Source organism: Podarcis liolepis (genome assembly GCF_965112155.1).
Source record: "Podarcis liolepis genome assembly, chromosome: 16".
Classification (NCBI taxonomy): Eukaryota; Metazoa; Chordata; class Lepidosauria; order Squamata; family Lacertidae; genus Podarcis; species Podarcis liolepis.
Window position 1 is genome coordinate 30,313,806 of NC_139567.1, and position 24,009 is coordinate 30,337,814.

A 24,009-nucleotide genomic window follows, 5' to 3' on the forward strand; every position below is an offset into this window, starting at 1 on the left:
CTTTTGGTTTCAATGTATCTACAGTATGTGGGTTTTTGTTTTCATTTTGTTCTGTCTGGTTGGCTGCTTTCAATTTGCTTTGGGTTGCCCTAGACAAGAGAAAGCGACTCACAAACTCAGTGAATAAAATAAATAGCCTAGGATCCTGTTCTCACAGTGGCCAACCAGATGCGCTCAGAAACCCCACAAGCAGGACCCTAGCACTAAAGCAATTCTCCCCTCCTGCAGTTTCCAGGAACTGCTATTCAGAAGCATTGCTTCCTCAAATGGTGGAGGCAGAGCAGAGCCATCATGCCCAGTAGCCATCAAGAAGCTTCTCCTCCTCCATGAATTGGTCCCATCATCTTTGAAAGCCATCTAAGTCGGTGGCCATCCCTGCGCAGCAGACCTGCAACAATTGTCCTTTGAGCATAGTGTCAACCCATTTGGTAGTAACCTCCCCGCCCTCAAGTTTCAGCCACTGACCATTTAGGGGTGTCTGTATCTGCTGCCCCCAATACATTTTTTGTTTTGAAAAAGTGTCTATACAGAGAGTTTTCTTTCTGAAGACAGAAAACAGCCTCATGCCATCATAATCATAACCGCAATCCCAACTTATTTCGAGCCATTTCAACCACCCAGGTAGCTGTAATTTAGCAACATCGTGCATGTCTCGTTGAGGTGGAAACAAATGGATCTATCACACGGCAACTGCTTTATTCTGGATCTTTGTCGCGAAAAGCAAGGTTGGGTAGGACTCCCCCTGCCCATGCGTATTTCCAAAACAGCAGGTGGGACGTGAGCAGGGGCAGGAATCCAAATGCAGCCAAGCGAAGGCCTTTCTTCTTTCTTAGGGATGCAGGTCCCAGGTCTAGATCCACAGGAGCACCGTCCTCAACAAGAGCCATCTGCAGCTAAGAGAAGAAGGGGAGAAAGAGGATCAAAAGCGCTCCCTCCCCAGAGAGATGCTGAAGATGCACTTCTTTGCCCTGGCTGTCAGGGGCTGGTCTGAATCAGATGTCAGAGACTGGCTTGACTCCGAAGCTGAAGGAATGCAGGCACAGACAGAGCAGCCTCTGACAGAGGAGGAGGAGGAGGATCCCCCCCACCTTACACGTTCCCAGAAGCAGAGAGACCAGCAGATTCAGAGGCTGCTCAGCCAGGGGAAGAGCTGGGCAGTTTTGAGATAGTAGCTAGGCAACCAGGAGGGAGGGAGCCTTTGGGAGATTCTTAAATCGAGAGTGGCGGGGAAGTCCCTCCCTCCTCTAGAACTTGGAGGACTGAAAGGGTCCAGGAACAACGGAAGCTCAGGGGAGGGACAGGTGGCCAGTGGTGCGCTTCTTGCTGTGGAAGGGGATAGGACTCAGAGTGAGCAACTGCCATCTGTGGGGAGGGCGGCCTGATGTTGCTCTCAGTATGTTGTTGTAAATACAACAGACTATAAACCTGACAAAGGCTCGTTACTTCTTATCGGAAGCTACCGGAGGGGAAGGGGAAACTGACACTGGCTTTTGACCCTTTATTTTAGATAGATAGATGACAGATAGATAGAGATACCGGTTCTGTGTACCATTGAGTACCACCAGAAAAAAGCACTAGTGATCATTATAGTAAGTTATGCCCCTGTAAACTCCAAGCATTTGGAAAATGAGGAAGTGGAAGGTGGAGGACCAAGACTCCCGTGGTCAAATCCAGCAAGCATTTAGTTGCAGTGGGAGCCTGTGGGACTCCCTGCCACATATCCCTCTCCATTGACAGACTCACAATCACAAGTGCACTTCCAGGCAAAGAGGCTGAGCCTCGGGACGGTGCTGCAGCGGACAAAATCCTGGGGGTAGCTGTTGGCCCGGAAGACATTGCGTGGCACCTCACGGATGTTGGTGTTTTCACAGATTATGTGAGCCAGTGAGACTCGTTTGAGGGCCTGGAGCTGCGATGGGGTGAAGACGCCGGGATTCTCATAATAGAATCTGAGGGGAAAGAGAAAAGGGGTCAATGCCCTAGCACCTGGCACCATGAAAGCAAAAGGAGAGCCTGCTGGATCAGGCCAAAAGGGGCCCATCTAGAAGCGGGGATCAGATCTCACTGGGCACTACCAAAGCTGAGTCATATTGACCAATCTCCTTGTTAAATCTAGATTATAAAACCTCTCCAGTCCTTCTGGTCCATAGATTTAAAACGTTTATTGACATTTCTACACACCCAGTCCAATCTGGGTTTGTTCGAGGGTGAAGAATTACTGATTCAATAAGGATTTTTTTAAAAACATTCTTCCTTTCAGCAGGAAAACATCATCCACTTTAGCAAGCCTCACACTTGATATTTTTTAAGCATTTGATTGCATAGAACCAAATTATTTAATGGAAGTAGTTAAGAAATTTGGATCTGGCCCAAAATTTGTAAAAGCTTTGGAAGGTATTTATTATAGATTACTGTAATTACCTCATGATTAGGTACCGTAAAATAATATGTTTAGTATTTTACACACACACACACACATCCCTGCCACGACCCTATTTTTGATAGTCGTGTCATGTTTACACATGTGTACACATTTATGTGTGTACAATTTTGTAACAAGAAAATAAACAAAATTTTCTAAAAAACATTTTTGTGCACACAAGCCTACACAGACATGTAGAATGTTGCAGTATATTTTAATCTATTTTTCACTTATTGCTGATTTTATCTTTCATATGCTTTAAAGAATAGTTTTTAATTTTTTCCTTTTTTGTAAACCACTTTGAGGGGTTTTTTTTTTGTTTTATATAGATTTTATGAAAATAAATTAAAAGTAAAACAAAATAACCATCTCCTGCTGGGCTTGCCACTAGTTTATGGGCTGTAATTTGCTTGCCTTTGTGATGAAATGGCTTCTGCTTAATTTAGAAGGAAAGTGATGGGTATAAATAAGCTACTTAGGAAGACCAGTCAATTGAAAGAGAAAATCACAGAGGTTCTGGGCTTCCTCTGCCTGCTCACCTGTCACCGGTCCGAGTCCTTCGGAACTGGTCTCCGATGATGCATGCGAAGGTAGGACCAACTCTGCCATTCCGGACCAAAGGCTCTGCCACGCCCCCAACCCAGAGGTCAATGTTGTTGGGGGTCTTGTAAAGGCTCATAAACTTCTTGGCCACATTGCGGTTCTGGATGACGGCAGCGAGTTCGTTCTCATTCTGGGGTTGGGAAAGGCCGCAGAGTTGCCGCCAGGCATTGTAACCTGCAGGACAAGCACCAATATCAAATCCTGGGTTCATTTCAAGGCATCTGACGTGCAAAAGAGGCACTCTAGCACAGGCAAAGAAGAGCGGAGTGGGGTTTTAGAGGGGCGTTGTTGTTGTTGTAATGCAGCCAACCCAAGTGGGCGGGACCCCTTTCCTGGCATACAGTCTGTCAGAAAGTTTACTTTTGCTAGGGAATGGGAGCACGACACCAACAACCCTCCCCACCTGCGGTTTCCAGCAACTGATATTCAGAGGCATCCTGCTTCTGATGGTGGAGACAGAGCATAGCTATTGTGGAAAGAGGGGAACAAAGAGTTCCATAGCACTTCCTCCCAAGGTGGGGTGAGTGACCTAGCTAAGCCTGACAGGACAGCTTACTCTATGGTCTTAACCCCTTTGTGCAGTAATTAGAGTTAAACACGATGGTTATATCCCACAAGAAGGCTGTTGGGATGTGAAGAGAGGGCTGTTCTGCTCAGCTCCTGCTTGTGGGCTTCCCATCCGTCAACCAACCATCAGGGCAACAGGATGCTGGACCAGACGGGCCATTGCTCTGATCCTGCAGGCTCTTCCTAAGTTCTTTGGTTCGGAGACTCTCTGTCTTCACTGGCCTCCCGTACCCATCTCCTGAGAGTTTCTCAAGAGGGGACTGAGGCTGGCCGATGAGTCTTCCAGACATTTCACTGGCTGGTCATTGAGCAACACTCTCCAACATCTGTGCAGGCTCTGCTTGCCTTACCTGGGAGGCCGTGATCTCGGCCTCGCTGCATGTTGAGGGAGGGCAAATCCAGTCCACTGCCATTCCTGATCTGTTCAAAGAGTTTGTCCCTGAGAGCATCCACCACCAACTGGTCCGGCCTCACCAGTTTGGCTGGCTTACCCAAGAGGCCTCGGATAAGCGGGTCAATACCTCCTGGAAGAACAAAACATCTGCTTGCAAAATTATGGCTCACAGGCACATTTAGCTGCTGCCTGAGACACCTCCATCTCCCCCCACCTGCTGCACTTGTAGCCTTTACTGTATTTCCAGACCACAACCTGCCTGCAGCTGTGCAAGTAGGGCACATTTTAGAGTTGGAAGGGACCACAAGGATCATCTAGCCCAGCCTTTCTCAACCTGTGGGTCCCCAGATGTTGTTGAACTACAACTCCCATCACCCCTATCTAGCAAGGCCAGAGCTCAGGGATGATGGGAGTTGTAGTCCAACAACATCTGGGGACCCACAGGTTGAGAACTGCTGATCTAGCCCAACTCCCTGCAATGCAGGAATCTTTCACCCAACATGGGGCTTGAACCCACAACCTTGGGATTAAGTGTCTCATGCTCTACCAACTGAGCTATCCTGCAGGGTTTAACCACTGATTGATGCTACAGCAAGCCCCTTTGAAGCTGGCCTGAAAGAAGGGATTTGACTCAACAGAGGAAGCAAATGCCCTCAACTGCTCAAGCGAGGTCCTGACAGCGAGCCCTGCTTACCGAGGAAGAATCGGGACCTCACTTTTGCCCACTCCTGATGTCACACACAATCTCAGCTGTGGAGGGTACGTGCTTTGGGGAGATTCGCCATGCGCATCAAAACTAGGACCTTTGCCGGCCAAACTTGGCCTGTGGCCTGGAAGTTCCTGCACTGCTAAGTGTACGGGCTGGCACATATGGGGAGAAGTACCCTAGCCTCAATCGACGGTCTTTCTGCAATTTGAGATAGATGGAAAAATCATACTGAAAATACCATGTGACGGGGGAAGGACGAGATGATGGAGCTGCATATTCTACAGGGCTCACGGGGGCAGGGAGGAGAGAGGAAGAAAAAGAAGCCTCTTTCACAGAGGAAGAAAACTCTGGAGGAATTAGAGGGTGGCTTTTGACACAGAACTCCCCAAGGGCACTTTGGGCTCCGGAAAAGGGCTGCTGAGAGTGGAATCGGAGAGAAATATTTTGCCAACCCCCTTCCCCAGTACAGTCGTACCTTGGATCCTGAACGCCTTGTGAGTCAAACATTTTGGCTCCTGAACGCCTCAAACCTGGAAGTGAGTGTTCCGGTTTGCAAACATTCTTTGGAACCCAAACATCCAACTCAGTTTCCGATTGGCTGCAGGAGCTTCCTGCAGCCAATCGGAAGCTGCACCTTGGTTTCCAAACATTTTGGAAGTCGAATGGACTACCAGAACGAATCTGTTCAACTTCCGAGGTATGACCGTATTAAGATCCTAATGACTAATATCAATAATATAAGCACCCACAAACTAGTTGCTGAGCTGGTGATACACTTTAAATGTTAACCTTGTACGTGTAGCACAACACAATGCGTATCACACAACAACTTTGTTGTAGTTGCATGGTCTTCCCTTACAAAAATATACAGATGTGATGGCGCATAATACGACAAGGCTGCACCGCCGTACAGTCAAATCACAAGTCTGCAGTCTGCAAGTCTTTATTCAGAATGGTGTGTACATTGAGCATGAAACACATTATTTGGTTAAGAATGACATAAAACGTATGCAAAATGGTTGGGCCCCAGGACCTCTTTCGGACCTCAGGGCCCCCGAAGTTTGCACCACCTTCCCCCCTCCTCTTCTTGGACTTGCCCAAGAGGGACATACCTTGCTGAAGGATTCTCCATGAAGCAAAAAATTCCTTCTCGAGCGGGGTCTCGCTTTGAAGCTGGTAGCGGCTATCCAAGCGAAACACCACGGGCCGTACTGAGGCATGCCCAAAACGGAAGGCGTTGGTGAAGGAGCTGGCGATTCGCGGGTCCACGGAGTCATTGTAGCCCGTGCTGCGACCCACAAAACGAGGGAATGCGTCACCCAGGAGGGCCGGCAGGTATTCACTATAGGTGATTTTCTGGAATGTAGAAGCAGAGGAGAGCGTGAAGAGAAACACACACTGAAGTTCTCCCTTAAAACATACTCAAAGAAACCAAAACAGCACAGGCGTAGTGATCCCAGTAGGTCTTGTCCCAATGAGGCAGTTGCAGGGACTGAGGGTTTCTCTCAAGCAATATGAGACTGCGCCTGTGTGTCTGACTTTGCTCTTCTTGCTTCATGCCTCTTCTGGTCCTGGGAGACTGAGGACGGGGGCAAGGAAGGGAGCTTATAGTAGCAGGAAGGAGAGACACCCATGCCTCTTCACCAGCCAGACTGCCTCCTCTCCTGCCTCTGCTTCTAATCCTGGGATCTTTTCTGCCACAGACTCTTCTTGCTCACCAAGCCCTCCCAGCCTGCTCCATCTTCTCCCTTGGACCGCTCATTGCCAGCCTACTGACAATCCCCAGGCTCTGAGCCTTCTTCTCCTGGGGGTTCCCTTGGGGGTTCCCCAGCTGGTGCCTCCAACTCTTCCTCTGCATCTAGCCAGTCCATGTCACTGGGATGTGGCTTGAAGATGGTGTACAGGCCCTTCCACTCCTCAGTTTATCTCCACAACAACCCTGTGAGGCAGATTAGGCTGGGAGGCAGTGACTGGCTCCAGGTAGAGTAGAGATTTAAACCCTGGCCTCCCAGGTCCAAATAGCCTGAAACTCTAACCACTACACTACACTGCCTTTCTGTCAAGCTTAAACTCCGCTCACTCTGCATACCAAAAAGGGTTTCAGTAGGTGATTGACCTAGTTATTCCAAGAGAATCCCACATGAACTGAGGTTGGTCTTGGTGGGTAAGAGAGATAAGAATCTACCCCACCCACCATACCTCTCCACAGCTAGCTCACCCCATCCCAAACTCATGAACATCAGTAGTCTGGACTGAACACAGTGGGGGCTTTTCCAAACCGGCCTTGCATCTTGACAAGACCTGGCCTCATTCTTAGCGTCACAGGGCTGCTGTCTCAACCAGTACCTGAATTACTGCTCCATTGATTTTCCGGGCTATGTTGTAGATGGTGTCTGAATCCATGTGCGGATTCAGCATCTTCAGCTGAGAGGCCATGCGGTTGTGGAACCTCATGAAGAGCGTCTGCAAGGCAGTTAGACCCGGCATCTCGTTGACACGATTGTCCCCTTGAAGACCCCAGAGAAGAAGGAAGTGTTGTTAGATCCAACCAGCCACCTTGTGCTTGTAAGAAACAACTTGGAAAGCACAGGCTCTCTGCAGGGACAGCATTTTAGCAAGACTTCGTCTATCATCTATCTATCTATCTCCACTTGTCTCTTGTCTGGAGACAAGTTCAGACTACAAAGTCAGGAGAAATTGAAGCATAAAGTTGGAAACTGGTTTCAATATCGTCAAATAATGGAATTTTTTAAACAGGACAGGAAAATTGGTTTCCAGGTGGAAAAATCAAAATTAGAAACTGAACTGTTAGAACCCAATACTAAGATTTTATCTAGAATGTATAACTTGCTGTTGAAATGGAACACACAGGATGAAACAGTAAAATCTGCTATGATTAAGTGGGCTCAGGATGTTGGACATAACATCATGTCAGCTGACTGGGAATGGTTATGGAACACCGGTATTAAATTTACGGCATGTAATGCCTTAAAGGAAAACATTATGAAAATGGTATACAGGTGGTACATGACCCCAGTCAAGCTGGCAAAAATCTATCATTTGCCTGATAATAAATGTTGGAAGTGTAAAGAGACTGAAGGTACCTTTTATCACCTTTGGTGGACTTGCCCGAAGATTAAGGCCTTCTGGGAAATGATCTATAATGAAATGAAAAAGGTACTTAAATGTACCTTTCCCAAAAAGCCAGAGGCCTTTCTTCTGGGCATTGTCGGCCAATTGGTGACAAAGAAGGATAGAACTTTTTTTATGTATGCTACAACAGCGGCAAGAATACTCATCGCAAAGTATTGGAAGACACAAGATTTACCCACTCTGGAGGAGTGGCAGATGAAAGTGATGGACTATATGACATTGGCCGAGATGACAGGCAGAATCCGTGACCAACGAAAAGAGACGGTGGAAGAAGACTGGAGAAAATTTAAAAGTTATCTGAAGGACTATTATAAACTTAATGAATGTTAAAAATGTCGTGGTTTTTAGAAACAAGGGGGTACAGGGATATATGGTTAGAAGATAGAAAAGGACTAAGTTGACAGAGATTTGAAAGCAATAATTGGGAGTTGCTAGTTGAAGTATGGACATTGGGATGCAGAGAGGGGGGGTATGGGGAAGTCCAAGAAAAGAGGTTTATAAGAAAATATGTACGAAACTATGCGTGTTTGTTTGTCATTTTCATTGTTTGTTTGTCTTTTTAAAACGTTGTAAAACCAATAAAAATTTTATAAAAAAAAATAAAATATCATCTATCTATCTATCATCTATCTATCATCTCTCTCTCTCTCTCTCTATCTATCTATCTATCTATCTATCTATCTATCTATCTATCTATCTATCTATCTATATCTATCATCCATCCATCTATCTATCTATCTATCTATCTATCTATCTATCTATCTATCTACCCATATATTATTATTATTATTATTATTATTATTATTATTATTATTATTATTATTATATCCCACCTTTTCCCCAGACAGGGACTCAAGGTGGTTTATACAAATTGAAACAATACAGATAAAAGACAAGAAGCTAAAAATATATAAAAGATAAATCAATAGGAGGTAATTAAAGTCTTTTTTTGTTTTTGTTTTGTTTCTTTGCCTTTTTGTTTTTGGTGAAAAAATAAGAAAGCAAAAACCAAACAAAAAGAGGTAATTAAACTCTAATAGAATTAAAACAATATAAAATTCATATTAAAATGCAAATAATAAAAACAGTACAGCACTATCAAAAGTCCTCCCTTAAAAAACAGCCAGTCCTCAAAGTCCTGGCAGAATAAAACAATCTTCACCTGCCAGCAGAAGGACAAGAAGGAAGGAGCCAGTCTAGCTTCTCTAGGGAGGGAATCCCAAAGTCTGGAAGCAGCCACTGAGAGCCTAAAGGCCCTTTTTTGAGTCCCCATTAAGCATGCCTGGCCCCATGGGTTATCTGCCCCTTCAAAGTAGGAACCACAGCTAAGGAATCTCTGGCAGATGGTTGTCCAACCTCTGTTTAGAAACCTACAAGGTAGGAGATTCCACCAGTGTCCAAGGTAGACCTGTTGAAAATCTACCACCACCTGGAAGTTCTTCCTAATGTTTAGTGTCTTTTCTTGCCATTTTAATTCCTTGGTTGAGGTCCTACCCCCTGGAGCAGCAGAAAACAAGCGTGCTCCACCTTCCATGTGACGACAGCCCTTCAGATATTTGAAGATGGCTTCCTAATATCTCTCAGTCTTCTTGTCTCCAGGCAAAACATACCCAGCTCCCTCAACTGTTCCTGACAGGTTTCCAGAAGAACGTAGCTGAGTGGGAGAGCACCTGCTCTGCATGCAGCAGGTCCTGGGTTCAAATCCCCAATGTCATCTCCAGGTAGGGTTGCCTGAAATCCTGGAGAGCAACTGCCAATCAGTGTAGGGCAGGGGTCAGCAACCTAAGGCCCATGGGGGTCCTTTAACTGGCCCACAAGCTGCTCCCAAACCAAGCTGCCTGCTCAGTGAGTCCACGCGCATTGTGTGTGATGCAGGGATTCACTTCTGCGTTACTGAAAATTGTGTCTGCGCAGGCACCGGAAATCGCAGGCACATGCGTGATCTGGCCCATGGAGGGATCTCTACTGGAGTGAACCTGCCCAGGCAAGGTAAACCTTGCCAACCCCTGGTGTAGGGCAATACAGTGGTACCTCAGGTTAAGTACCTAATTCGTTCCGGAGGCCATGAAGCTCATTGGGGGTGACTGTGAGGGGTCAGTCACTGCCTCTCAGCCCAACCTACCTCACAGGGTTGGAAAATTGTAACCCAATACAGTGGTACCTTGGGTTAAGTACTTAATTTGTTCCGGAGGTCTGTACTTAACCTGAAACTGTTCTTAACCTGAAGCATGACTTTAGCTAATGGGGCCTCCCGCTGCCGCTGCGCCGTCAGAGCACGATTTCTGTTCTCATCCTGAAGCAAAGTTCTTACCCGAGGTAATATTTCTGGGTTAGCGGAGTCTGTAACCTGAAGTGTATGTAACCTTAAGAGTATGTAACCTGAGGTACCACTGTACTGAGCTAGATTGACTTGTGTCATCTCTAGGTAGGGTTGCCTGGAAAATAATCAAAATACAAAAAAATTCCTTCCAGTAGCACCTCAAAGACCAACTAAGTTAGTTCTTGGTATGAGCTTTCGTGTGCATGCACACTTCTTCAGATACACACGAAAGCTCATACCAAGAACTAACTTAGTTGGTCTTTAAGGTGCTACTGGAAGGAATTTTTTTGTATTTTGACTATGGCAGACCAACACGGCTACCTATCTGTAACTGGAAAATAATGGAAGAGTATGTAACCTGATATGAAGAGTATGTAACCTGAAGCGTATGTAACCTGAGGTACCACTGTACTGAGCTAGATTGACTTGTGTCATCTCCAGGTAGGGTTGCCTGGAAAAAACTCAGTAGAAAATACCTTCCTTTTCAAATCAAGAACAATGAGGACCGGAATCTTACTTGGTCTTTAGCCGAAGGACCAAAGCTCTGTGACAGAACATCTGCCTTACATGCAGAATCAGCCCTTCATTTAGAATCATGAGGACTAGCATGCTGGTTTATTTTAAAGGACATGACCATAGCTCTGTGCAGGGAGAAGGTCCTAGGAAGGGTGGGAGTATCCCCTCTTTTGAAACCCTGGAGAGCCCTTGCTGCCAGTCAGTGTGAAGCAGGGGTCTGATTCAGTATAAAAATAAACAGACCTACCTGCAAAGAAACAGGGGATCTTTGCTGTCGTGTTGGTTTTATTGCAGAGCTCTGGGAAGCCTGGTGGGTTGCCGAAAGGGAGGTAGGCCAGCCCTTTGTCTGTGTAGTTCAGGTTGACAGCCAGCAGCCCTTGGTTGCTTGAGGTGTTCCTCAGTTGCCTCGCCCAGTCGACTTCGCTGGCGTAGACCATGCTGGCGTCAAGGAAGGCCGTCAGAGCGTTGATCTGGTTGCGGATGGCGTAGCCCCCGTTGCAGGCGGGGGCCGCTCTCGTGAAGGCCATACAGCCTTTGGGGTCTTTCACCGGGTCATTAGGAGGGATCTGCAGCCCCACAAAATAGTAATTTTTAAAAAATGCAACGGAGAGCCAGTCTAGTGGTTAGAGTGGCAGACTATGACCTGGGAGGCCTGGGTTCGAATCCTCCCCACAATGGCCATGGGGGTGACGTTTGGCTTTCAGCCTAGGCTACCTCACAGAACCCTTTTGGGAGGATAAAATGGGGAGGAGAACTATGTACACCACCTTGAGATCCTTGGAGGAAAGGTGGGATAACAACAACAACAACAACAACAACAATGTATGTGACCTTCAGTCTGGCTCCCAGTATGTTTCCGAGCACAATTCAAAGTGTTGGTGCTGACCTTTAAAGCCCTAAACGGCCTCGGTCCAGTATACCTGAAGGAGCATCTCCACCCCCATCATTCTGCCCAGACGCTGAGGTCCAGCGCTGAGGGCCTTCTGGTGGTTCCCTCACGGCAAGAAGCCACGTTACAGGGAACCAGGCAGAGGGCCTTTTCGGTAGTGGCACCTGCCCTGTGGAACGCCCTCCCACCAGATGTCAAAGAGAAAAATAACTACCAGACTTTTAGAAGACATCTGAAGGCAGCCCTGTTTAGGGAAGCTTTTAATGTTGAATAGACTACTGCATTTTAATATTCTGTTGAAAGCCTCCCAGAGTGGCTGGGGAAACCCAGCCAGATGGGCGGGGTATAAATTATTATTATTATTAGTGATCACACAGGGTAGGGGGCAGGTCCATGCAGAGCTGGGGTAGGAGTCTTGTTAGAATAAAGTTATGAACTCAAACAAAATAGCAACTGGTCGCTGGTGCCCCCCCCCCAGCCAGCTTAGTCTTCTGAGGCCCTAGGCAAGTGTATTTGGCTGCCCACCCCCTCTGCACAGGCCTGGTGGGGCTTCCCTTCAGGTATCTAAGCTCAACACCAGCCCCTGCAACAACCGCCATGAAGTCTCCGCTCGAGAGAGATGAAATTCCTGAGACTGTCAACCTTTATAGGCCGGTTATCGCATTTGGCATTGTGGTGGGCGGGGGAGGGGAGGAGCATCCTGGGGGCCAGTCATCCCTGCCATTGGGGAGGGTGTGTGGCCTAACCCATCAATCAATCAATCAAAATAAAAATAAAAATAAATACCCTACATGGACAGTTAAAGAAAAATATTTTCTGGAACAGTTACCTATTGAGTTGTTTCTTGGTTTTTTTATAACATTTTTTATATGTACGGATAAAATTGTTTCAGAAGCCACTTTGATACGTTGTATGAAATTGTGATCTACAAGTATATTTTTCTACAAACATAAAATAAAATTTAACACACAGTCAGAAAACAACCCGCTGCCACATTTAAAAGGGCCCAAAAAAGTGGCAGAGCCACAAAATGGTAGTTGGTTGTGCCCCCCACCCCCCAGCCCCCAGAGAGAAGCTCTTTGCACCTCTCCTCTGTTCAGAGACCAAAAAGGGAGGGTAGGGGTCCAATTCTGGCACCCAGTGATATCGTGCTGTGTTTCAATTATGGATTATTATTATTTATCGTTTTTAAGGAGGTGCATGCAATGTAGGAGAAGCCGAGTCAGTGCAAGCAGGAGGTGAGCAGGAACAGCAAAGAGTTTCTTGCTCTTTGTGGATTTTGGAGGGGATATTTACAGAGACCTTTCGTGGGTCACACAGGGGAGGTGCTGGCAGGCCCACTGTTGGTGCCATGTCAGGGATCCCTGGACTATTGTGTCGGACAGGTTGCGTTTCTGGAAAAGGGCAGAACGAACCCTGGACTTTCACGCACCTTGATGGGGAAGCAAGGGGGTGCCTTTGCGCAAGTATTTTCACAGTCTGCTCCTTTGATGAAGGTGAGGGTGGCCGTGGTACTGGGCCCAAAATCCAAGTCGTGGTCAATAAACTGGCCGAATTGCATGAACATGACCGATCGGAATGGGTCATCGGTGAGTCTTTTGTCGTTGAAGGCGACAATCTGGTTGGATACGTCCCGGACCTGCAGCAGACGTTACCAAGACATAACAGAGGAACAGATCTTGGTTGCCGATTCCAAGCGCCAAGGCTGATGGTTGTAAACTTGCGGACCCTGAGCCTGGACACCCCCAAAAGCCCTCACCCTGATCCAGATTCACTGAAGGGGCCAAAAACACCCCGGCAGTCAAAGTTCAGAAGCTAAAGCGAGGGCAGAATGCGGCAGCACAGTTGCTGGCAGGAGTGAGACCTTGTCAGCCTGTAGCACCACTGCTCAGAGATCTGCACTGCCTGCTGATTTGTTACCAGGCTAAATTAATAGCTGTGATTCCTGCATTGCAGGGGGTTGGGCTAGATGACCCTTGGGGTCCCTACCTACTTTACAGTTCTATGATTCTATGATAGAAGGACACAGATTATAACATGCATTATGATAGGGGCCACTTTCCTATCTGCTTTGCCACCTTCCCCCTCTTTCCCTAAAATCCTTCCCTGCCCCCCGCTTGGGCTCCAAAAATGGCCCAGAGGACACCCAAGTAAAATGTTCAAAAAGAAAAAAGAAGAAAAATAAAAAAAGGCTTCTGATCTTCTGCCTGTCACTTACATAAAAGGAATTATTCAAAACCTTCACTCCAGAATGATATCCAACTGATCTACTACTGCTTGGCAGGGGGTTGGACTCGATGGCCCTTGTGGTCTCTTCCAACTCTATGATTCTATGATTCTATGATACTATCTGTTAGGCAATATTACTTATTAACCCAAATATCTCAAATTAATTCATTTTCCTTTTCACACAAAAAGTCCAAAAGGGCTTCTCTAATTTTTGTTATTAATAAATGCCTCAGCAATGGTTTTTCTTTAATCAAACATATCAACTTTATCTCCAATAACTTCAACAACTATTCCTCCATGCTAAACAACAATAAGTCTTTCTGCCTTTGTCCACAAAAGAGTCTCTCCGCTGTGATCATATATTAAAATAATATTCCATCGTTATTTTCTTGTTATGGATTCATTAATTCACCCATTTTGTATCTTCTGTTCCCATTTCCTGTTGTCATGCTGTGGATTTCCATCCTGATTTTTTAAAAATCATCCCTTCTCTTTTCCTAAAACCCTGACCTGTTCTGAGCAACCGTTCAGAAATCTGCATTGCAAAGCAGAGCACAGCTGGGGTTGACTCCTTACCAAGGGCAGGGGGAATCCATAATATGTCTTGTTTTCCGTCCAGCCACGCGGGAGGGATATGCCATCTTCGTACTCTTGCAGAAGCCGCCGGGCATAAGGGCGGTTGTTGGCCCCTAAGGTAGGAATCCTCCTGGAATGGTCCAGAAGGGCCACAGAGATTCATTTTTTAAAAGCAGCAAAGGGTGGGGGGGCAGAATCCTATTTTTATTTATTGCATTTAAATCCCACTTAGGGGGGAGTTCATGGTTTTTCTCCTCCGTTGTTAATGGGAACTTTGGAAGCTGCCTTATATGGAGCCAGACTATGGTTCCATCAACTCAATATTGCCTACACTGATTGGCAGCAGCTCTCCAGGCCTTTTCCCCAGTCCTACTGGGAGATGCTGCCAGGGTTTGACCCTGGGACCTCCTGTCTGCGGGGCAGATGTGCTGCCTATACCACTGAACTATGGTCCTGCCTGTGAGCAGCTCACCAAATGAGTTCAGGGCTGGGCTGGGATTTTAACAGCCGACATGCTGGATATAGAAGCTTACCTGTTGTTACATTCTCCCGTAATAGTCCGGAAAGGGCTATTGAAATCACACTGCAATGGGCTCTGTTCTTGCTTGGCACAGCCAGACGCCTTGTAGATAGTTTGCATCTGGCCTGGACTGAGAACATCTGTAGCAGGAAGGAGATGGAAGAGGTCTCAGCTAGGGACACGCAAGGGTTTAATTCGGTCCATGTTTTTAAGTGAGCTGAACAGATTTACTACACCTCTTGCATTAATAAACCCATATCGGAATTTTGTGATGCGAATATCAGAAGAGCTTGCTGGATCAGGCCAATGTTCTAGTATCCTGTTCTCACAATGACCAACTTAGAGGCCTATGGGAATTTGCAAGAAAGACCTGAGTGCAACAGAAATTCTCCTTCCTGTGGGTTTCAGCAACTGGTATTCAGACAGAGTAATGATACATCAAACCCAGGGGTCTCGGGGTCACCCCAAAACCAACCTTGTCCGATTCCTTCAAAACCAGTGCCAAAGTTTTGTAGTCGTTTTGTGAGGAAAACCCCATGTTTTGTAATGCCCCACAAAAAGAGCGCTTCATACTTCAAACCCAGGGGTTTGCAGTTAACACCCAAAAAACCAACACCGTCTGATTCACTCAAAACTGACGCTGAACTACGGCAAAGGCTTTGCAGAAAGAACATTGGGTTTGATATATGAAGTACTCCATTTGTGGGGCACCACAAAAAGTGGGGTTTTTGCTACAAAATGACTAAAAAACTTTGGCTCTGGTTTTGAGGGGATCAGACAATGTTGGGTTTGGGGGTGTTAACTACGAACCCGGGTTTGACATATCAGTTACACTGTTTGTGGGGTGCTACAAAACATGGTGTTTTTTGCTACAAAACAGCTATAAAACTTTGGCACCAGTTTCGAGGCGATCCCAGATTTTGGGGTTCATAGTTAAAGAAGCTGGAGTTTATCCGCAGGTGTGTGTATGTGTATATATGTATATATATGGATTAAAATGCTTTTTGAAAAGCATACCTTGAGATTAACAATGTATTTCGTATACATTTGTTTCCACCAGGGGAGAAAATGGATTGAACGACCGCACATGTTTGGTCCTGTTTCCTCTTTCTAAAGCAGGCTCCTGTGCCTCATTGACTAAGCATCTTTCGCGTGACCTGTGGCCGACACCCTTTCACAACCCCACTCTGGGAAAATGGAAGTGGCTTGTGCAGATCCCTTTCAAGTAGTTTCTAAGACGTGCCTGGGGTGGGAGTGGGGGCTGCCCAACAAGAGACCCCGAGGGTCACCCCCCTGCAATAGGACTTGGGGGGGGGGTTGACTAATTAAAACAAAATTGGCGCAAAGTTTGAAGCCTAAAGACTCTTTTTCAGCTGACAGCAATATTACAGCTAAAAAAGAAAACAGAGGACTCCCCTCACACTATCAAACTTGTTGATGAGCATAAACTGCAGACTGTAAATGGTCTCCCTCAGGGAGGGGGTGTTGGGGACTCTCCTTCCCTGGAGGTTTTTAAGCAGAGGTTGGGTGGCCATCTGTCATGGATGCTTTAGCTGAGATTCCTACATCACAGGGGGTTGGACTAGATGACCCTTAGGTTCCCCTCCAACTCTACAATTCCATGATTCTCTACAAATGGCTGTCTGGGATAGGAACTTGTGTTATTTGGTTGCTGTCTAAACTCCATCTTCTAGACTGCCTCTCAGCCTAATGAACCTCACAGGGTTGTTGGGAGGATGAAATGGAGAGGGAGGAGGTCTCTGTACATTGCCTTGAGCTGCTTTGGAGGAAAAGGTGGGAAATAAATGTGATAATTAATATAAACAAACAAAGTGTGCATAATTTTGCACACTTTGGCCTAGCGTATGCAACTGCGCACACACAACTTAGCTGGAGATTAGCTGCAGAACTGAAATCTGGATCTCGTGCATTGACGGGCAGTGTGTGAAATAGGCTGGTTCATCTTGAAACAAGAAGTGCACCTGGTTCCTCCTCCATCACCTACCTGTGATGTTGAAATCCCCGGGGATTGCCGGCTGCAGCTTCTGTTTCAAGAGGGCCCAGGTGACGTGCATGGTGTCGGCCGCTTTCACCGCCTCCTTGGTTTTTCCCACGGGCTGCTTGAAGGAGACCAGGAGATCTGTGGGGTTGACCTTCTCTCTCTGCAGCTTCTCATTTAAGCTGGAGGGTCGGAAAACAGTTGAGTGAAGCTTTGTCACACAACAGCACTTGAAAGCACATTTCATTATATTGTTGTTGGTTGCTGGGGTCAGTCTGGATGATGCCCTGAGCACCTCCTAATTCTTGGTCTCCTGTAATAAGTGAGGGTTAGACTCTAATAGAGGATTCTATTGCTGAACTAGCCAGAAAAGTTTCTTTGTAAGATTTTAGCTCCTGTCATCATGGCTATTTCAAGCACAATACCGTAATGACTTTCTGATTATCTTATAATAAGCCTCCAACCATATTTAAAATTACGTGGCACAGAAATTCTGTTAATTGATAGTTTAATGCAATTTTATTGATTATTGATTGCATCACTTTGATCTTGCAGGGCTTCTGTGTCTTTTTGACACAGCAAGCAAAGCAAGCAAATATACAGAAGGGGTAGCCTTCCCCTGTGTGTGGAGGATTTATTGAAGGATTTCTGCTCAAATTTCCACCTGAAACACAATGCAGCAACTCTCCAGCAAACTGGGGAAAATCGGGAGAGAAAGCAGAAGGGAACCAGTAAGGTTGTCAACTTACCTGCTCCTAAACCTTTAACAGCAGCCTGAGTTGTCCACTTCTCCTTTTAACAATTATCTGATCTGTCAACACTAGCGGTTGAAACTTTATGCAGTATGGAGTAAAGGACAAGCACTTTGCCACCATTGCTGTTAAATGCACAGGAGCAGGGGCCAAGAAAAGATCTGGCAACCTTAGGCACCCAGTTTGCTCATGGACAGCGGCGTTATGACCCTTGCCATCGTGGCCCCACCCAGGTCCTTCTCATGTAAATCGGCACCGTCCTGTGAAATGCAGAATCATAGAATTGTAGAGTTGGAAGGGACCAATAAGGGTCATCCAAACCAACCCCCTGCTATGCAGGAGTTACAGCTAAACCCACTGTCGCTGTGTGGAGAAGGGGGGAGACGCAGCCCTCACCGTTGCTGGGTGCGTTTGTAGGCATCTTCGACCAGCTGTTTTGCTTCTTCCACACTCCTCAGAAGGTCTGAGGTGTCCAGAATCTTCCCAATGGCTGCAAGAAGAGAGAGAGAGAGAGAGAGAGCGTCCCTTAGTCTGGGTTTGTCCAAGAGGAGAATCTTGCATCAAATGCCTCCATTTAAAACCAAGGGGTGTCGTTTGCACCTCCCACTAAAAACAAGAAACTGTAGCATAATTGCTAACAGGAGTGAGAGATTGTCAGCATGTAATACCTGGGCTCAGAGAGCTTGTCTGAGGCCTGGAGCTGGGAGTCCTGTTCTTGGCATGACTGTGTAAGTCTGACAGGCCCTGCCCCCTGCCCCAAACAACACAGCCCTCTGAAGCCCAGGGCAAGTGTACCCAGCTGCCCCCGGTTCTGCACGGTCCTGCTGTACTGGTTGCCAATTTGATACCAGGCAAAGCTCAAGGTGGTCCTATTAGTATACAGTGGTATCTTGCTTCTCAAACTTAATCCATTCCGGGAGTCCGTTCAACTCCCGAAACTGTTCAGAAACCAAGGCGTGGCTTCTGATTGACTGCAGGAGCTTCCTGCAGTCAGTTGGAAGCTGCGTCGGACATTCAGCTTCTGAAAAACGTTCGCAAACTGGAACGCTTACGTCTGGGTTTGCGGTGTTCGGGAGCTGATTTATTCGACAACTAAGCCGTTCGAGATCCAAGGTACTACTGTACATGAATAAAGCTTTTGGTACCAGCTTACCTGCAAAATTGCCATACCCCACATATGCCCACTCAAGCGCTTTGATCTCCGGAACTGGCATGGTTACAGGTGACACATAATACCTGTACTGAATTTGTAAGAATTCAATCTTTTAGTGTGGAACTCCCTGCCTATTGAAATCAGGCAGGCACCTTCACTGTACAAGTGCCACATAATTCCCATTCTGCCTTTGTAAGAATGTATTTCACATACTAATGGCAACACCTTGGACTTGACTTGGGAGCAGATCAGCGATCAGCGTAGCTCTCTGAGCAGAGCTGTTCTATGCTGACAGGGTTGCCAGCTGAGCAGGAAAAAATGTCTTGGTCTGCTCTAAGGAGTTTAACAGCAGCCTGATAGGCAGAAATCAGCAGGCGAGGCTTCTCCCTGCGCAAAGAGAAGTAACATCGCCTGCTAACCCATTCAAAGCACAGGAGCTGAGTCCAGTTTAAAAGTTGGCCATTTTAGACATGGCTTTCTCCCAGAGAATCTTGGGAACTGTGGTTCAGCAAGACAGTTCTCTGTTATACAGGTCACCAGAACTCCATTACAGAATGACAGTTCTCCGGATTCTTGGATGCTGTAGAGGCAGCATGCAATGCAAATTTCCAGTTAAGGGCAGCAGCTAAGCCACAGAAGCTTTGGAGAGGATCCGAAGGACTCATCCCTCTGGCAGACTGTAACATGCTGCTAGGCGGGTCCCATAAGCAAATACAGGATGCACAGCTTAGAACAATTTCAGAAGGTTGCAATTGTTTCCATAGCGGGTGGGGAGGGAAACAGAACTCAAACTGCAGAGGAACAGCTGGTGCAAAGTGATCCAGTGAGAGAGCGCATTGCAGAAGTGCATTGCAAAACTCAGAGAAGTGGGAATTTCAAAGGATGTTTTTGTGTTTCATTTCATGGGTCGTTTCAACTATGTAGGCTTCCCTCTAACAGCAAAATGTTCTCCAGCGACAAAAAAGAGTGGAGTCCCCTGAGAAAACCTGGCACAATTTCTGGATTGGGGGGGGGCAGGGGAGCAGGACTGATGCAGCAGGTATTTGCACACATTGTTCAGAAACAGGTCGAATTACAGGCCTTCTGGCAGCTACAGGTTGCAACACACAGGAAATCTGAAGGTTTCCTTGAAGCAACTGAAATTCTTCTGTTGACAGATTTATCCCTGGCTATTCTGCAGAACGTTTCGGGCTGTTTGGGAGCAGTGCTGGATTTATTGCACAAATTATGAAAACTTCCAACTGAGGACCCAGATTACAAGAGGCCTGAAACACATTTTTTTGTTTCGTTTGCTCAATTTCAAGTTTATGTAATTTCTATTTTTAGAAGGAAAACATAATCCAAATCAGACTTTACCATTCTGATATGACTATATATATATATATATATATACACACACACACCTACTGGCTGCAGAAATATTTGTTGTTGGGTTTATAAATCTGTGCAGAAATGAGTTATCTTATATGCTAAGCAACAAACAGATAACAACACAACAAATTTTATTGGTCAATCAAATACAGATTATAGCAAAAAACAAACAAACAGAAAAAAGCGCTAAATAAAGAATCTCAGAAACAAATTAAAACATTTGTGATAAAATCCTTGTAATATGTAGAGCATGTATACATGGGTGACTCTTATCTCAGAGCACAAGAGTGGACTCAAGGACTTTCTTGAGTTGGGACGTTTTTATCGCAAACTTTGCTGCATTGAGCATGACTGGTTTGACCGAGCAAGACAGCAGATACTTGATTTTGTTGATGTCACTGAGGGTGACAAGAAGCAGGGGTCAGCAACCTTTTTCACCATCCCTCAGACCATGTGGTGGGCCAGACTATATTTTGAAGAAAAATATGAACGAATTCCTATGCCCCACAAATAACCCAGAGATGCATTTTAAATAAAAGGATACATTCTACTCATGTAAAAACACGCTGATTCCCGGACCATCTGAGGGCCAGATTTAGAAGGCGAATGGGCCACATCCGCCCCCTGGGCCTTAGGCTGCCTACCCCTGCAAGAGGGTCAAGGAATTTCTTTAAGTATTTAGCCCTTGGATTTTCATACAGCTTACAAGATAGCACATAGTGTTTGGTATCCTCAACTGTCTGGCACCCAAAGATGCGGAATCGCTGTTCTCTAGGGATATTTTTGTATCGTCCATCCAGAAATAATAATAATAATAATAATTTATTATTTATACCCCGCCCATCTGGCTGGGCCTCCCCAGCCACTCTGGGCGGCTTCCATAAAAACCAAAAATACAGTAAAAGTTAATTTTGATTGTCTGGAACCTTAAACGCCATGCAAAGCAAAGGGGAAGTACCAATCTCAGGCAAATATTTCTCTATTCCGAGCTCAGTTTTTACAGTGGGATAGATGGTAGAAAATCTAGATGCCTTTTTACAGCTTCCATATCCCTTCTAGCAAATAATTCCTGCAGATGCTCTTTATTGAATCTTTGACTACACTGCTACATGCTAAGCAAGAAACCTCCAGGGACTTTCATTTAAAAGCCCCTCAAATGCAAATGGACTTATTGCAAGATGAGTATTCCAGTGAGATTGCTGCTTGTGTATGCAAATATCAATGTTCTATTTTTCATTGTGCTTTCTGTTACAATAATGCACTTTAAAAGATACTGCTATGGGGGCCTCTTAACTTTGAAATAGTTTAGGGCATCAGAATGTCTTGATCTGGTCCTGTTAAGGGGCGGGGGGGGGGAGGATAGGTGGGTTAACAAAACCCAGAACACTCTCCAAATATAATTATTTTTAAAAGCAATAGCAAAAAGAGAAGCAAGGGCCTTACCACGGAGAGGAAGATCCGTTGCCTGGAGAGGTTTCGTGGCCACCAGGCATCCCAGGAGAACAAGGAGCAGCTGTGCACCTTGGAGAGCGAGAGAAAGAGGACAATTTTATCTGGCCAAAAAAAAATTAAAAATGTTTCAAGAGCAGTTTCCTTCAGTGCATGACTGTTTCTTCATCAGCAGACCTGTGAAAGCCCCACCTGCTCCAACATTTGTCTCCCCCCCCCACCCAAAAGAGCAAAAGCAGGCAGAGATTTGTATAACGTTTAGAAAGCATTATCATTGAAATAGGAGATTAGTTTTCTGACTCGCCTAGAATTTAGGACCAGAAAGCATTTGGCGGGGTAAGGACCACTCACCTGACATCTTTGACGCTTCTGCTCATCTGTGGCTTGGACACCAACACTTTTATACCTGGACACACCCCTCGGATGGCAGGAGGAACTGTCCGCAGGAGATGGATTGGTGGAGGAAAGGCCACACAGGGCAGGCGTCACTACCGAGAAGGCCCTCTGTATTGTTCCTTGTAGCCTCGCAGTGAGGGACCCGCCGGAAGGTCCTCAGAGCTGGACCTCAGAGACTCTAAGATTACACCCGCAAGCTCCTTTAGTATCCTTTGGTACGCTTGGGTGCAGCTCATCAGGCTCTGGAGTTCTGAATTCATTTAAAGTAGCTAGCTGTTCCCTTGCCACCACTTTTCCTGTGTTGGGCTGCAGTTTCCTCCTTGCATCATTTATTCTGTAACCACAAGGTTGGACACTGCTTTCCTTTTGGGTGAAGACAGAGGCGAAGTACTGTAGGTTCTCAAATATAAGATGGGGGACACCTGAATTGCCAGTAGTACACGTGAAAAGGATCTAAGGGTCTAAGTCAGGGGTCAGCAACCTTTTTCAGCCGTGGGCCGGCCCACCGTCCCTCAGACCATGTGGTGGGCCGGACTGTATTTTGGGAAAAAAATATGAACGAATTCCTATGCCCCACAGAGATGCATTTAAAATAAAAGCACACATTCTACTCATGTAAAAACACGCTGATTCCTGGACCGTCCACGGGCCAGATTGAGAAGGCGATTGGGCTGCATTCGGTCCCCGGGCCTTAGGTGCCTACCCCTGCAGGAGGGTCAAGGAATTTCTTTAAGTATTATACATAATAATGTGGCATGCATCAAAATGAAGAGAAATGTTTCATACACCTGCATGTGCCCCTACCTTATGCAACCCATGTCAATTTAAAATAATAGCAGAGTTCCCAAGTAACAACAACTCTTTCCAGCCAGGAGAAATCGAGGGAAATCATTTTGAACCTTCAGGGGTATGTTAAAAAACATTGCTTCGGATTTGTGAAAATTCACGATCATGAAATGAAATAATTCCATTTTCAGATACTGAGGAAGTGAAGGTGGTGAAGGAAGAACTGATTGAGTTACAAAATGACATTGAGCTGAAGTCAAAGTTTAAGGAATTATACCGTAATTGTGTTATTATCTTCCTTAGAGGGTCGTGCAAAGTGCTCTTCTGAACATTGCTTTTTGTTGGCAAGGGTAGAAGGCACGGGGGATGAATTTAAGAAACCAAGGGATGGTGACTTGAAAACATTTGGGAACCGCTGTTCTAGATGTATTTTCCTGTTTACATATTCTGTTAGCCATCAGCTAACAGCTAACATCTTTCCCACCAAATTTGAAACACTATTTTATATGCAATAAATTAACCACAGTTGAAACCAACAGGAAAGCTCAGTCAGTAGAGCATGAGAATCTCAATCTCAGGGTTGTGGGTTTGAGCCCCACATTGGGCTAAAGATTCCTGCATTGCAGGGGGTTGGACTAGATGACCCTCATGGTCCCTTCCAAGTCTATAATTCTATGAATTCACCTCCAGGCCTTTTAATTCCCTCCTCTTACATTCCAGTTCCTTATACGTAGATTGTTGAGAGCCAGTAAGTAACCTTGTACATTTCTGTAAGATCAAAAATTGTCTATTTGAGTACCTGTGGCTGATATTAGTTATGACTATTTTACAATATTTTTTCTTTAATACAAACTCTCCTGAAGATGGCCTTCATAGGGTTATAGAAAGGGTTATCCTGGCGATTCGCCGTTTCCGTGCATGCACATAACGTCATTTTGAGCATCTGCGCATGCAAGAACGGTGAAATCTGGAAGTAACACGTTCTGTTACGTCTGGGTCGCCGCAGAGTGCAACCCGAAAACACTCAACCGGTAGCTCCTTCAACCTGAAGTATGACTGTAGTAATACATTTTGGGAGGATTAAAGCTCTATCCAGGAATGGAGCTAGGAATCTAAGCAGCCATTTCCCCCAGGCCATATCCCCACCTTTGCAGCATATTCTATTGCACGGATGTTCGTTGAATACAGGGAATTGTGGCAAGTCT

General features: G+C 45.9%; 1 protein-coding gene across 1 annotated transcript; it reads right to left on the reverse strand.

The window, feature by feature from the left end:
- Nucleotides 1-679: 679 nt before the first annotated feature.
- LOC310695191 (eosinophil peroxidase-like) lies at nt 680-22,067 on the reverse strand. The gene is made up of 14 exons (XM_083479268.1): nt 21,974-22,067; nt 21,617-21,694; nt 18,046-18,139; nt 16,904-17,079; nt 14,912-15,038; nt 14,379-14,508; nt 13,006-13,212; nt 10,932-11,250; nt 7,042-7,202; nt 5,808-6,051; nt 3,943-4,116; nt 2,962-3,199; nt 1,744-1,949; nt 680-893 (listed from the first exon to the last, which is right to left on the reverse strand). Exons 1-14 carry the CDS (start codon nt 21,978-21,980, stop codon nt 874-876), a joined length of 2,181 nt encoding a protein of 726 aa, XP_083335394.1. The 5' UTR covers nt 21,981-22,067; the 3' UTR covers nt 680-873.
- Nucleotides 22,068-24,009: the final 1,942 nt, after the last annotated feature.

Coding starts and splice junctions, on each gene's coding strand:
- LOC310695191 (XM_083479268.1), bottom strand. Junction 4,117..5,807: donor ATGGAGAATCCTTCAGCAAG/GTATGTCCCTCT, acceptor TTGTTCTTCCAG/GAGGTATTGACCCGCTTATC. Junction 1,950..2,961: donor AGGACTCGGACCGGTGACAG/GTGAGCAGGCAG, acceptor CTTTCCCCTCAG/ATTCTATTATGAGAATCCCG.